The sequence below is a fragment of the Lepidothrix coronata genome, unplaced genomic scaffold, assembly GCF_001604755.1.
Source record: "Lepidothrix coronata isolate B3197 unplaced genomic scaffold, Lepidothrix_coronata-1.0 Scaffold10, whole genome shotgun sequence".
NCBI lineage: Eukaryota > Metazoa > Chordata > Aves > Passeriformes > Pipridae > Lepidothrix > Lepidothrix coronata.
Genome location: NW_016690190.1, coordinates 3,124,082 through 3,138,893, shown reverse-complemented (window position 1 = coordinate 3,138,893; position 14,812 = coordinate 3,124,082). Strand labels below are relative to the sequence as shown.

The 14,812-nt window shown below is 45.8% G+C and overlaps 1 protein-coding gene across 2 annotated transcripts; it reads left to right on the top strand.

Annotated features, from left to right (window-relative positions):
- Positions 1–130: 130 nt before the first annotated feature.
- LOC108492385 (poly [ADP-ribose] polymerase 12-like) lies at positions 131–13,987 on the top strand. 2 transcript variants are annotated; one of them, XM_017804668.1, is made up of 9 exons: positions 4,396–5,048; positions 6,383–6,535; positions 7,195–7,330; positions 7,810–7,930; positions 8,978–9,068; positions 10,308–10,383; positions 11,100–11,230; positions 13,054–13,205; positions 13,645–13,987. In XM_017804668.1, the coding sequence occupies exons 3-9, from the start codon at positions 7,271–7,273 to the stop codon at positions 13,923–13,925; spliced, it is 912 nt and encodes a 303-aa protein (XP_017660157.1). In that variant the 5' UTR covers positions 4,396–5,048; positions 6,383–6,535; positions 7,195–7,270; the 3' UTR covers positions 13,926–13,987. The 2 variants fall into 2 exon arrangements, with proteins under 2 accessions (XP_017660156.1, XP_017660157.1); XM_017804667.1 differs by lacking the exons at positions 4,396–5,048; positions 7,810–7,930; positions 8,978–9,068 and adding exons at positions 131–3,183; positions 3,263–3,439.
- The last annotated feature ends 825 nt before the right edge of the window (positions 13,988–14,812 follow it).

Here is a 14,812-nt window from a genome sequence, read left to right as displayed (position 1 = left end):
TTTCTGACACCTTTGATCCTTCCAAAAACAGGCCATGCTTTTATTCTTTTAGTGACTGCAAATGAGGATGAACCTGGGCCAAAACCTTGCTGCAAGTGTTCCCAAGCTTGCCAATTGGGATTGGGATGCACGTATCACATCTGCTTCTGCCCTTTTCTTTTTTCAGAAGAAAAAAACTAGCTCTCTGAAATGAGCTTGCTTTGCCTACAGTGTCTTTGAAATCAAGATCCTAATTTTGCAGCCTAGCCTGGTCCTGAGTAAAACTGTGTGTGTATACACACACTATATTTTATTTTCCTAACTTGGCAAATAGAGGAAGGGAGCATGTTGCAGTTCATAGAATCCGATACATGGAAGCCAAATGCAGGTTTCAAACTGAAGTGCTATAGTATCTGTGCTGTGGGCAAGGATTATGAAGGGAGAGGGGTGGGGAGAGCAGATTAGAGAAAAGGCAGATGAATTGGAAAGGAGGAGGCAGGGGAACAAAACTTAATTCACCAGAAAGTAGAGATTCAGGTTAATAAGATATTTTAAAACCATTTCAAATTCAAATATTAACAAAGTAAGGTCAGAATGTTTTATTTTGATTATTCTATAAGCAGAATAAGTTTTTTTAGCTTTGAAATCATCTTTCAACTTTGAATTTTATTTTTTTGAAATGACATTTTAAAATGTACAAACACATTGAACAAAACCAGCTGAATATCAACTGGAATACGAAAGAATAGATCCTGACCCCTTCCTCAGCTTCCCAGCCCCACTGCTCTCCAGTGAATGACTTGCTGATTCAGTACATAAATGCTCATTTGAACTAATGGCATAGGAGAGGTTTCCGTTATCGGATTACTTTGGTTTACATTATTAATGTGGCAATGTTATGTCCAGATAAAACAGCAATTAGCTATTTCCAATCACATAATTGTTAATCGTTTCCTAAAAGGTGGGAAGTAGCATGCTGGGACTCCTCTGATGATTGCTGGAGAGAGCAACAGCAGAACACGGAGCATTTTTAATCTTTTGTATCCAGCATTTATGTACTTACAATAAAAACAAAGTACCATTTACAAATCCGATGTCATCTACTGAAACTTGTAAAATTTTGGAACTAAGTAAGGTGGGTGTTTTTTTTTCAAAGCAATTGAGAGTTATTCTTGTTATGACTGCTTCCTGTTCCTGTGCTGAATTAAGCTGGGACAGCAGCAGTGTGGTTGGTAGGGCTCATTTCCCCACTTCCCCCCCTCCAATTTAATTTACAAGCTGCTGGAGATCGTCCAACAGGAAATCCAGTCTTATTGAGAAAACCATTGAGAAAACCTACAGGAGAAGATACTGGCTTTAAATGCTAGTGTGGTTTCAAATGAGATCTAGAAATGTTTCCAGGAACCCAGACAAGAGTTGGTCCCTCCTCATGCCAGGCTTTGCCGAAGCTGAACCCCTTGGCACACCTTTCCACAGCAGCCCATGGACAGGATCCTGTGTGAGTGGTCAGGGAACCAACCTGCAGAAGACCTTGCAGAACCAGGTGAGCCTGGTCACCCCAACATTTCCTGAGTCCACCTGCTTAGGTGCTGATTTGGGGGATTTTCCACAGCTTGAGGTGGAAGCATGAGGTGCTGTCAGCCTGGTCCCATGCTGCAAGACCCCTGAGAGCACAGCATGCCCATGCCGTAGCACCAGTACTCCCACATCAAACCTTGGAGCAGTTTGAAAATCCAACAGAGCTGCTGTGTGTCTGCAGACAGGCACAGAGAAAGGGTGAAATGTCCCTTCTTTGTCTGTTTCCTCTGAAGAGAAAAAGTGAACAAGAATTGAAATTCCTGGGAGAAAACTAAGAAACCCTACCTGGAGGACCATGTTTTTTTTTAATACAGGATAAATCATTTGACATATGCAGGGAAACCACACTTGGGTGCCTCTGCTGACTGTGCAGGAATATGATCTTGCAGGGCTATATATATGATGTCTGCTCCAAGACCTGTCAGATACTGGAAATACAGACAGATATAGTACTGTGGCTGCACTGACAGTGAGAAATCTGAGGTTCAACAGCTCCATGGATGACATTGCAATTAAAAGGGATAAAAACAATAAAAAAAAAGATGCTCACAAGGTATCGATTTACAGTGAGCTCAAGTCTCCAGTTTGTGGAGAGTTGTTTGCTTTTAGAGAGGATGGTATGCTGCTCCCAGCAAAGCTATGTAAACATTTTCTACCAAGTCAGAATGTTTTTCCTAGAGCTATCTCATGCATACTGAAGTTCTTAGCTTCAGTTCAGAAGTGTATTTTACTAGAGAATTCACATAAGCAAAAATGAAGCTCTAGGACCTGATCCTATAAATCTCATCAGTCAAAGGGAAACATAAAAGCATAAAAGTTATGCTACTGTGGAGATGAAAGCCAGATACTACATAGCAGGTCAAAAGCCAGACAAGACAGGCCAGATGCAGAAGAAAGTAAGTTCAGCTTCATAATCACATTTGTGGCGTTATGTTTTGATTTTTTTTTAATACTATGTCTATAAAATGCACTCAGAGTGCACCCTTTCCAGAAACTCAAACAGAGATTTATGTGTTTCAGCCGCTACTGATCTAGTGTGACTGGATCATCGTGAAATAAAAATGTTCAGGGTAATCCAACTGAACGCAATTTGTGTAACAAAAAAAAAAATTAATGTTTACATCTGAAAAAGTTTGCATAGTCAAGACTACTTGACCTGTTGTTAAGCTTTATGCTTCAGTGCTATGTTGGGAAACACTGTCAGCTTTTTAGACTGAAAGGCTCGAGGTCAGACTGGAAAGCTCCTAACCCTTCTCTGATTTCCATGGGGAAGAGCAGAGCTGAGGATCAGACTTCAAGGTACAGGAATGCAAACACTTGGGACTGTGCACAGCTCAGAGGGCTGACTGAGCCTGCCTCACAGGGCTCTGTGCTTGGCATACACTGGTTTGTGTGGCTCCATGCAGCACTGAATACTGCAACCCCGCCAGCAGTGTGATAACTAGCCTGGGGAGAGCATGTTGAGCGATGTACCCACTTTCTGCACTGAGGTTTGGGGTTCACTTTGCAAGGCATCACCAGCTTTTGGCTTTCAAAGAATGATGCTCAGCAGAAGCTACTCCTTGATGAAAGGAGAAGGTCCCGAATATCCCCGGCCACTAGAAAGTTGGGAGGAATCGGCTTCAGGTAAGTGCTGGTGTGCAATGAAGGGGAACCGGGCAGTAGGAATAAAGCATGCTGCTTCGTAATGATGCTGATTTTGCAGATGTATCTGCCAGAAACGTCTGCTGCGCCTGGCTGGGTGTGCTCACGCCTGGCAGACGCGCATGCGTATGTCGCAATAACCAGAAGGAAATGTTACTCAGCTCCGTCTTCCTGAGGGTCTGTGGCACAGAGGTATCCATGCTGTCCCACGGAGAGAGGCTTCGACAGAGACAGCAAGGTACAGATGTGCTGTTGGGAGTTGACAAGGAGTTCTCACAGGCCAGTTGTACTTTATTTTCGAAGGTCTTACTGCACCTGGGGCACCTTTCCCATGCGGAGCAGGGGTTCAACAGGCTCATCCAACCTGTCGGGCACAAGGTTAATGCCCCCAGCTCCCAAGGGTGGTAGCTGGGCAGCCTGCCAGGGGGGTGGCACATGCCGGGCTGTGACAGCTTTCCCGGGGTTGCTGCTGAGCAGGGAGGGTCAGAGACACAGGAAGTTGGGGATTTCATGGCTTGGCTTTAAGGTCTGTTGGAGTTAGTCATACCGTAAGCCATGTTTATATTTCATTAATTCATCTTTTCTCCTTATGTGAGAGAAAAGGTAGCATGAGGTTGCTTTTTATGTTTAAAATTCCCTCTGTATCAAGTTATTCCTGTAGAGATATAAAAAAATTTACAGATGCACAAGATCCGATAGAGAAATCTTCAGCAAAAGGTGAAGGACACTACCTGTCCTGCCAGCAAAGTATTTCTGTCTGCTTTTTGTGTTTCATCTCTCTTTATTTCTAGTTGGGGTTAGTTGGTGAGTGGAAAATCCCTGCAAGGAGCAGAAAGTGGAAAGTGAAAGCAAGGCATAACTGAAAGCAAGGTTCATGTGATTAGGGCGGACTGGGAGCCCTGGATCTTGGCAGGGGAGCCAGCAGGGGTGGTTAGCATCTGCTTATGGAGTGGGGATAGAGTGAAGAGGGAGGGAGGCAGCAGTGGAGAAAAGCTGCTTGGAAGTATCATCCCACCCCACTTGCCTACTTTCCTCTCCATTTCCCCCATCCCCCTCAAATCCCACATTTCAAATCCACAAACTTCAAATTCTTCAGCCAGTGCTAGCAGCAGCACCATTGTGCTGTGCAGAGGGGAGAAAAGGGATGGCCACATCCAAAGAAACCTCCTGCTGGATCTCTTGAATCTCCTGCAGTGGGACTGATCTCCTGCAATGGTTGAGAAGACGAGTTTGGAGCATTTTCTAGGAACAGACCTGGCTGCTGTTACTGAGCAGAAAGAGCGACTGTGGTCTGAAGGCAGCACTGGAACAAGCGACATCTGCAAAGGAGACTTGAGTCTTTCCTCGCTCTTTCTTCTGGCAGTCCAGGGACTGCCAAGCCTTTGTTGTGTGGACCTTTGCACTGTAAATAGCTCTGTGAGGGAGCTCCTCCTATAACCATTTCCTCTCACTGGCCTGCTCCAAATTCCCATGATCCCTGCCGAAGTATGAAGGACGTCAGAGCCGGATACACGATCATTTCCAGTTTCTGTTTCCGTATTGTGTTCAAATTCTTCAGGCAGCTCAGAGCAGACCCTTGCCACAGACCCTTGCAAGCTCCACGGCTGGCAGGGGGGCATCTCTCAGCTATGGGTATGTGATCCACGATAGTTAATGTTGCAGGGACAGTGAAGTGGTGAAAAAAGTGTTGTCTGGGTCCAAAACTGGGATATTGAATGGAGGCTGAAGCACAGCAGCAAGCAAAGTAAAATCCTCCAAATTGGAATTACTGGTGGCTACCTGTTTCAGCTTCTTCTCTTCGTAGGTGCTGTGTCTCTAGGGTAGAGCGCAGAGCAGAGACTTTGCTGGTAAGTAATGATATCCCCCGCTCCAAGGAATTTGACCTTGTCTGGCTGTCAGACACCTGGCTAGCTCTCACTCCTCATCCTCAAAAGGACAGGAGAGAGAAAATAAGATGGAAAAGTTCATGAGCTGAGATAAAGACAAGAAGATCACTCCCTGTCTTCTCAGATTCAACTTCACTCCCCTGTTCCTGACTTTTCTACCTCCCCCTGCCCCTACACCCCCCCCCCCAATACAGCAGGGAAGGGAAATGGATGTTGTCCTCGGTAACTCAGTGAGAGTTGCCCTCTGCACCTCCATCATGCTCAAAAATTTCCCATGCTCCAGAACGGTTCATTTCCCAGGGGCTGCAGTCCTTCAGGATAAGCCTGCTCTAGCAAGGGTTCCTCTCCATGGACTGCAGCTTCCTTGAGGGCCTGCCCACATGCTGCAGCATGGGGTTCTCCATGGGCTGCAGCGTGGATATGTGTTCCACCATGGTCCTCCACAGGTTGTGGGGAGGCAGATTGCCTCACCATGGCCTTCTCTAAGGGCTGGAATGGAATCTCTCCTCCAGCACCTGGACCACCTCTTCCCCTCCTTCTTCACTGACCAGGGAGTCTACAGGGTTGTTTCTCTCACATTTTTCCTTACTCCTCACTGCTCAGCAGCTTTCTCAGAGGCACCACCAGCTTGGCTGATGAGCTCAGCTGTGTCCCGCAGTGGGTCTGTTGAGCTGGCTGTGTCTGGTGTGAGGCACCCCAGGGGCTTTGCTCATAGAGGCCATCCCTTCAGCCAACCACTGCCAGGACCTGAGCACCTGCACCTGGTACAGTACCTGTGAGCAGCAGCTTTGTTTTCCTGAACATTGAAGGAGGGATGATGCTATCAGTGCCTTCTGAAAGCACTCTGACTTCTGCAGCTGATCACACACTGCTCAGAAGCCAAATCTTATGCCTGTTAGCCAGGTGGCATCACTGGCCTTCATGCAACAAACTGAGTTTATTGTGTCAAGTGTATTTCCTTACAATGTGTATTTTAGAAAGATATATTGTAGAGAAAAACAGCGATACAGGTCCAAGACAGAGAGGTCAGGGTTATTTCTGTGGTGCTTACCATGCCACTGTCAAGGGTTTACTTTTTCTAAGAAAACCAAACGGGAATTTTCCTTTGCCCTGCTGCATGTGGGGGAAGGATATTGTGTTGGGAGGACAGCTCTCTGCCTTGGGTGATTAACTACACCAAGGAGCTGGCTGGCAGAACTACATTCCAGGCTAATGGCCCTTCCAAATCAGCAGGGAGGGGAGTATTTTCTCCTCCTCTCCTTACAAAGGGGGAACATTTAACTTTTTGCCTTAAGGGAGGCAAGGTGTGTATGTTTTGCTCTCGACCTGGTCATCAGCTTGCCTGCGCGCTGCCCCTGCCTCCAGCCCGAATCTGCTCAGAATTCATCGGAGAGTTTGTGCTCGTCGGGGAAACGGAGGAGTCCCGACCGCAGCCAGCCGCAGACAAAGTGAGTTTCGTGGGAAAGAAACCGCCCTTCTTTCCCCTTCTCCCCTTCCCCTCCTTGGGGCTGGGAGATCTCCATTGCGGCTCCTCCCGTGATCCGGGGCCCCCCGCGGTGGCCGCCGGAGCCCAACAGCGCTCCCCTCCCGACCGCCACCGAGCACTGCAGGCTCTGCTCCTCCGGCGATCCAACAGCGCTCCTGCCAACCCTGATTAGAACCGCGCTAGGGGACAGAGAAATATCAGGCTGTTTCCTTTTCGAAGGGGTCTTTTGGGTACAGGATTATTGCTTAGTTGTTTTTGTGTTCTGTTACTGTTTTTTGCCAATTTACATCTATCCTTTAATAAAGGGTTGTTATTTCTTCCTTTTTCTTTGCTTCTTCGATTGGAGCCTTTTAATTTTGGATTTCCAATTGCTGAGAGAGAGGAGTTTGGTCTACCTCATAACTCGTCCTCCTTAGCAAAACACTCCAGTCTCTTTAAACTGAGACAGTCACATAAATGTATAAACAGCAGTACCTTGGTTCTGGGGCAAACCTGCACTTTCCAGCTGAAGGGGGTCTCCTTTTTTGAGAAGTGATTAGCTTTCTGATCAGACCAGGGATATTGCATACTTTGACAGTTTTGGAAGATCCTACTTGAATCTGGATTTCTCTTTCAATATAGAGCAGAGCAAGCAGCCAAGCACTGATCAGCTCTTCTGCACCTGTGTTATCTCTGGATTCATCTGTCTGCTCCTGAAATGGAGTACTCCTGGTATTGGCTTGATGATTCTGAGCAGTGGATTGAGTATGGGAAAGAGGTGAGATCCATCTGCTGTTGATGCCAAAAGCTTTTGTTGAATCATCTTTGGACAGTTATTTAGGGCATGTTGTTCTGCAGCTGGTGTGTTCTACACGCACCACTGGGTGCCCTTGCAGTGCTGCTCCGATGCTCGGGTGGAATTGTCTTATTAGTTGTCCCTCAAAGCAGGACTGGAATTCTGCGAAAGCTTTTAAAGGACTGGCTTTGAAAGTGTGTGCATTTTCCAGAGCTGACAGACATCTTTTGGCTGAAGCTGACCACACAGGCTGAAGGCTGCTTTGTTGCTGTTGTTACAAGCAGCTGTTCTCTGTGGGGTACCCCTCTGTCACTGCAGAATAAAATACTTTAAACCTTAGAGACTTACTTCAGAGCAGCATCACATGATAGAGGCCTGGGGAAACACTGGTACTTCCCCACAGTGACTCCTAAACCGAAGGGTGGTTTCTAACAGGTATAATTTCGTTGTTCTTTCTACAGCATCCAGATCACTGCTCTGCCAGTGTAACATCTGCATTTCTGGAGAATGAATATCTAGCTGACAAGAACGCTGTTATTTTTTTCTCGGCTGGTTCTCAGCACTATAAGATAAACTTTGCAGGTGAAGTATATCCTTGTTTTAAGTCTGTTACACAGTGCAGCTGGCTCGAAGGTATCTTCTTCCATGCAGAGCTTTCACCCTATGTCTGCATCTCTTTGAACAGGTCTTTTTCCTCCTGCAAATTTTCTCCAATGCTGCAGAACTTGAGCAGTATGTACATTTCTCTGCAGTTCTGAGATGCCTTGCTCAAGCTTCTACACTTGGGCATCTGTAGTCAAAAAAGCATCTCTGACAATATTGTATATTCAGAAGAAGGGTCGAGAGTAAATGCTTTGCTTCATGGCACCTGGCTTGTCCATTTGGATTTATACAACTAAAGAGAAGGAACGAGAAACCAGAAAAAAACCCAAAACAAAAGACTTAAAAGTCAAGTGGTAAAGAAGTGAGACCGTAGTGGACATCTTGCAAGCTAATTATGGGGAGAGAAAGCACAGAGTGCAGCTAATGAAAATTTAGGGCTGGTTGCACAGAGAGAGAAATGGGAAAATGAGAAATGCTTTTCTGTTTCTAATTTATTTACCCATCTTAAAACTCCTGTTAGCTTTCCAAACTTTAAATCTGTTTCCTGGCATGAATCAAAAGTGGTGTTTAAAGGAGGAAACAATGGATAATTAGCCATGTCACACAGCGTGTGCTCTGTGAGATTGTTACAGGACCAAGAAGAGAGGGCAGACTTTCCTCTTAGCACCACGTAACAACCCAGTGCTGCCAGGAAAGTCAGGTTTATGGCCCCCATTGTATTGAAAACTCTTCCCTGCTGCAGGCCTACCATCAGACCTAGTTTTCTCTGGCTGGCAGCCTGGGTGCAAATACATATGCAGGTGCAGTTGGTGATTGGTTGCCTTTGAGTTTCACAACCTGTGCTTGCTGATCTCCAAGTAGGAGCAGTGCAAGTGAGAACAGTAATGAAGTCTGGACTGGGGTGGGTGGGATAGAGAGAGCACCACAATACAATATTCAGGGCTACCTCCTCTTTTATTTTTACTTAACATATAAGAGTGTGTTCCTGGACAATGAATTTTTGAGTTATTGTGTTTTTCTTTGAAGACATGGTCCAAACAAATTTGCTCTTTAAAACACAAAGAAATGTTATTCGACTGCCAAAACATCTGTTACCTGAAGGTGGACAAGACACAAGGTAATATACATGCATTATTTAACAATGTCTCTATAGGACAGCACCTTTCTGCTTAGAAGTTCCTCCTACCTGTCTAAAATGCAATTTTCGATTTCTTAAATTCATTTTTAGATGACTCTAGTGGTAAATTTTGTGGCTACAGTATTTGTAAATTATGCAACACTTCTGTGAAGCACTCTGGAGAGATGTTTGGTGGCAGTGTCTGGCAGCTGTGAGAGACCACTAGAGTGGATTTGTTCTCTCTGTGAGAGGCAAGGCTACGTAAGGCTGACCCAACAGTGCCAGGAATTTTTATTCCTTGATTTATGCCTCAAAGCTAATAAATAAACTGTGCAGAGATTAGGAGCAAGAGACTGCCAATCCCAAGAGCTGTGGAGCATATGGATACCATTCCCTGGAAAGCTGAGGATATATTAAAACACAAATTCAGGCAAATCCCCCTAAATTAAATGAACTAGAGGCACTTACTTGAGATGCCCTATCTCATGGCTTTTTTTGAAGGAAGTTCAGCTTAACAGAATTGGAGCACATCTGCTGTAAATGTCAGTTGTGCTACTGATTTATTTTAAAAAGAGCTGCCTTTGCTTCAGAAACTCACCGATAGAAAGTGCGTGTGAAACTGAGGGTTCAGTTTAAGGGCTGGTTCAACCAAAGGGGGGTTAATTAAAAAAAAACCCTAACCAAACCAAACTATAGATCCTGAATGGATGATGATGCTCCTATTGCCTGGGTTAAAACCTGGGTGCCAGGAGGGCATAGTGCTGGAAGTTGTTGAGCACTGACTGGTGCAGTAGTGCCTGCAGGGCACAGCCGTGCATCCACAGGCTCCTGGCTGGCTTGGTCCTGGGGACAGTACCACTGGCCACCCATCTGGCTAGTGAATCAGAGAAGGGTGGCCACATGGAAGGAGAGGGCTCATGCTCTGGTTTCCTTGAGATGTTCAGATAGCACATGTGGAGGGCTGTCTGGAGCAGTTGGATAAACCAGCGAGCTAGGAAGGTGTTACTTCTCGTTTGAAGCTCTTCTACCAGTATCTTGACCTGCCAAGGGATGCATCAGTGCCGCTAGGATGTGTGTGGAAATCTAAACTGGGGAAAGGGATAATAGTTATGAGAAAAGTAAAACAAAAATAAAAATCCAGGGATACCTGAATGCTGCTGTAGAACCCGTGGTTGGATTCTTCAGAAGGGGGTTTTGGTTAGAAGTATCGACTAAATTGCTTCTCTTTCTCTTCTGCAGCCAAAACACGACTCTATCTTGTTCTATCTATCCTCCACAATGGGACCAGTCTGCACTACCCGACATTGGGTTCAAGGTAGGTCTTTCCAGCTCTCCAGTGGGTAGGATGAACTGTGTCCTGTACTGATTTTCCTGAGAACATGAGTCAAGGCAGTTGAGATGTTCCCAGCTTTTAAACGTGTCTTATAAAAATAAGCAACTATGATGTGAAACAAGACTGACAGTTTCACAGTCAGAATAGATGTGTGTTTCCTGGGAAGCTCTCTGAGAAACCCCTACGATACCATGCAGGATAAGAAAGGCTCTTTTGGCCATTACTGGTCTGATCTGTCCTTTGCACTGTCCCAAGGCACCTCCTCATCTGATAAACTGGAGGAATTGCATCTTAAGGGGGTATTGTAATATTTCCCCTGTTGATTTGAGGCAAAATGTTATTTGCTGTGGTAAAACTACAACTTAGCCCTGTAGGGAAGGAGCTAGGGTGTCAGATTAAGGCAAAACTTTCCACTCTTCTCCAGCCTGAATACTGCTGTGCATTTCAACTTTAGGTTACTCTGAACTCAAAATAATCTGGATGCGGAGGTGTGTCCACCGAAGGAAGCTCATATTGGATTGCACTGATTTCCCTCAGTTAGTGTCTGTGCTTCCTCATGGGGAGAGGATGGTTAACAGGAAAAACAGAAGGAGCTTGTGATTTTTATGTAGATGTGAGGAGGTTGATGAGTCCTTTGGGAGGACTGGGAGTTGTTACTGTCAGTAATACCCTATTTTTGGTGTTTTTAAAATTTTCAGTTGATACAGCTCAGCTTTGATTCCCACGAATATGGAAAAATCAAAAGGCTGTTTGAAAAGACGATGAAAGATTATTGCATCAACCAACTTCAGAGGATCCAGAACCCAACACTTTGGGAACTTTTTCATTGGTTTGTATCTATTTTTTTTCACTTTACTTATGATATCAGAAGACCAACATTTCCTAATCTATTGTCCTCCATAGCCTACCTTAGGAGTTGCCAAATCCAGTGGCTCAGCAGAGGTGAGGCTGCCATGTACCTGTGTGCCTGGGTCTGGTTAGTAGTGAGGTTCAGCACATGCTCCCAGTAGGTGCATGTGCATATACAGAAAATATATGAATACGCACAGAGAAATCAACACGGGCAGCACAGCACTCGTGCAATTGTAAACAGCACCAATGGCCTCACTGCTGTCCCTTCCTCTGGCTGAACAGAAATGAGTGTCAAAATGAATGTCAATATAAAAGCCTGTTAATGGAATACATATACATTGAGGGATCCCTCTAGGAGCTGGTCTTAGCCTACTCATCTGCTGGCCCCTGGGTCCTCTTATCTCCAGTTATGTTTGGCATAGACAAATACACATGCAAATGGATCTTGGTAGATTTCACGGTGTCTTCAGCGATTGGCCTGGACCTCCCAGTCCCACTCATAAGCAAGCTCAGACCTTCTGGTCTCTCCAGCATCTGGCTTAGACTTATGACTGCTCCAAAACCTGACTCCTGGGCCAGCTCCCCTCCTTACTGGCTGTCCAGCCTTACACTGGCTGGTGGTCACACACCGGCACACGTGCCCTCGTTTGCTGCAGTTGCTGGGGCTGTGGATATATGGCTCCTGTGACCCAAGGTCCTACTCCAGTTGCCACACACAGACCCCCAACACGTGCATGCACACAGGCTGGAGACTCCATCACCAATGTAAGAGTTAGAAACTGGAGTTTAATGAGAAGATAGGGCAGACTGTCCTGATCAGGCACTGGATGTGGCCAGACCAGCCTACTAACCAGGCAGTGGCCTGTTTTTACACAACCAACCCTTTTTACCCCCTTGTCCATCTATTTTCCTATTTATCTTTCTCAGGCCATCCTGATCTCACCCTTCTCCCACCTGCAGTTCCTCTTGTTAAACATCGCGTTTTAAGTCCTGTGCAATCTCTGAATGCACTTCCCCTCTGTCCCATAACAAGTCCCATACTCTCATGGGCAGTACCCTCTTTATGTCTGTGAACTGCTCTGGGCCTGTTCCATTGTTCATGGTGCCAAGTGTCTCCCTGATCTGTGGGTTTGAGGCTTCCCTGGGGCTGAGGTTCCCCTGGGGCAGCCCTTGAAGGAGACTGGGGCTCCTCTCTGTGACTGGGGTTGCCTCTGTGTTCTTTTGTGTGTGTGGAAATGAGCCTTTTATCACATAACCTAATGGGGCTGTGTATGTGATTCTTGCTAGTGTTATTCAAAAAATAAATTCTTTTCCTTCATCATAACTGAGCTCTGGTATTTCAAGTTTATTCCTTTGGTTTTAGTTTCTTCCACGCAGGAGTTTAAGAAAAAAAAAAGGAGGGACTTTTTTATGATAAAGGTGGAGCAGAGATTATACAATCTTCACCGTGGGTTCATACAGCTCAGTTTTATAATCATATTTATGCATTCAGGATTTATATAACATGAGAACTGACCAATTTCCAGTCAAGAGATGTTTGTCTCTTTACTCTCTTATGTGGTATGAAGTTGTGGGTGACACAGTCCATAGCGATGCTGAGAACTTTTTGTTTTGCTGGCACGAGCCAGCTGTGCAGCAGGGTACCAACAGAAGTGCAAAGCAGGCAGTAACCCCACTGAGAGTGGTTTGTGTCACTGTTTCTCCATGACCCAAAAGTAGGAGGAGTTGAGTTGGGAAGTTGTCCTCATGTGAACCAGGATAACAAGTCATTGTTTTTTTTCTTTTTTTTTTGGGCTCTAGGCAAAAAGAGAAGATGAAGAAGGTCAATAAATCAAAAAGGGTGGATGAGCGGCTCCTGTTCCATGGGACAGATCCATCCCACGTGTCTGCCATCTGTGAGCAGAACTTTGACTGGAGGCTCTGTGGGACTCATGGGACAATGTATGGAAAAGGTACAAGTGCAGAAGTGTGGCTGTAGGGGCTGTAGCAGCATGGGCTGCAGACCCTGGCCAGGCTCCTATGTGGGTGTGATGTGACTGACTGTCCCTGATCCCTGCACTCCTGCCATTAGAGCACTCTCCCCTGCCTCCATCTGCATTGCTGCAGACAGCATCCACAGCAATCCCTTTCCAGGAGGGACTAAAAACACCTCTCTTTGCTTCAGGTACCCGCAGTTCTGCAAAGCTCTTGGGCAGGTGGGACTGGGAGGTTGATGGTGAAATATGACTAGAGTTTGTCGATGCTTTAAAATAAGCCAACGTGTGTTGTCATCTTGGCAAGAATGTGCGTAGGGCTACCTGGAGTTGTTGAATCACTGGCTACCAAAGTGCTGACCACAGATTGTTCCTCAGCTGCTGTATTGTCTTACCTGTGCCTTTTTCTGGTCCCTAGGAAGCTATTTTGCCCGAGATGCCAGCTATTCTCACCAATACTGTTCCGCTCGCAGTGGTCGCTACACCATGTTTGTAGCTCAAGTTCTTGTTGGAGACTTTGTTCAGGGAAACTCTGAATACTGTCGCCCTCCAGCCCGAGCCAGCAATTCAAACAGACTTTATGACAGCTGTGTGGATGACCCAATAGACCCTTCCATCTTTGTCATCTTTGAGAAGCAACAAATTTACCCTGCCTATATCTTGGAGTACAGCATTGAGACCCAGTGTGTGGTCCTGTAATGAATGGTGGAATCTCCTTTGAATTCATATCGAATAAATTACTCTTTATAATTATTTTTTAATCTTTGTTCAACTTTAGTAGTAGCTTTGGAACACTTCATAATGTGGTTAACAAATATCATTCCCCTGATGGTTTTGGGGGATAGTTTTTTTGGTAGGGGCTATTATTTTTCCAGCAGAAAGCAGTAAACTTCAGCATTCACTCTAGCCTGGAACAAGGATGAGCTTGCCTTGCATGCCCTGATGCAGTGACACCTACTACTGCTGAAACCACCACTACTGAGTGTACAATTAACTGATACAATCACTTAGGGTTGATTCCTGCCTATGATGGTACTGATGTGCCGAAGGGAGACTGGGCAAGGAATGTGGAAGAAGGAAAAGTGAAAGAACCTACGTCGTGGTGCACAAGAAAGGAATCATGGCCTGTCTTCTCAGCAAATGGTAGGAAGCTCCTGCATTCCAGAGGCTTTGCAAGTAATGCTGGCAAAGAACTTTGCTTTGTTTCCTGGTCTCATTGCTGACATCTCTTCTCACCTTGTTCTGCTATGTCAAGTTCGACCGCCTCTGTGACATCCTGTCCTTCTTCTGTCCCCACTGGGTTTAGGTCAAGAAAAGCAGGCATATTGCAGCTGCTGAAGTTAACTCCCCACCATGCCATGACACCAACAGTGAGGAAGTCTGTGGTGAGCTGAATAATGGCACACAGCAGTGTCCCACCAGGGCTGCAGAGCCACTGCCTGCAGCAGTGAGCAGTGAGACAAAGGGTCTGTGTGAGGGTGGCCACTGGCATGGCCACCTCCTTTCCACCCCGCAGGCTGAAGTTGGTGATGGCTATTTTGTGTTGCCCTGCTGCTGCCTGGCACTCCTCCCAGTGATTGAGAAGT

Coding starts and splice junctions, on each gene's coding strand:
- LOC108492385 (XM_017804667.1), top strand. CDS start 3,015: ATGTTGAGCGATGTACCCACTTTCTGCACTGAGGTTTGGGGTTCACTT. Junction 6,536..7,194: donor CGCAGCCAGCCGCAGACAAA/GTGAGTTTCGTG, acceptor CTTTCAATATAG/AGCAGAGCAAGCAGCCAAGC. Junction 10,384..11,099: donor TACCCGACATTGGGTTCAAG/GTAGGTCTTTCC, acceptor TAAAATTTTCAG/TTGATACAGCTCAGCTTTGA.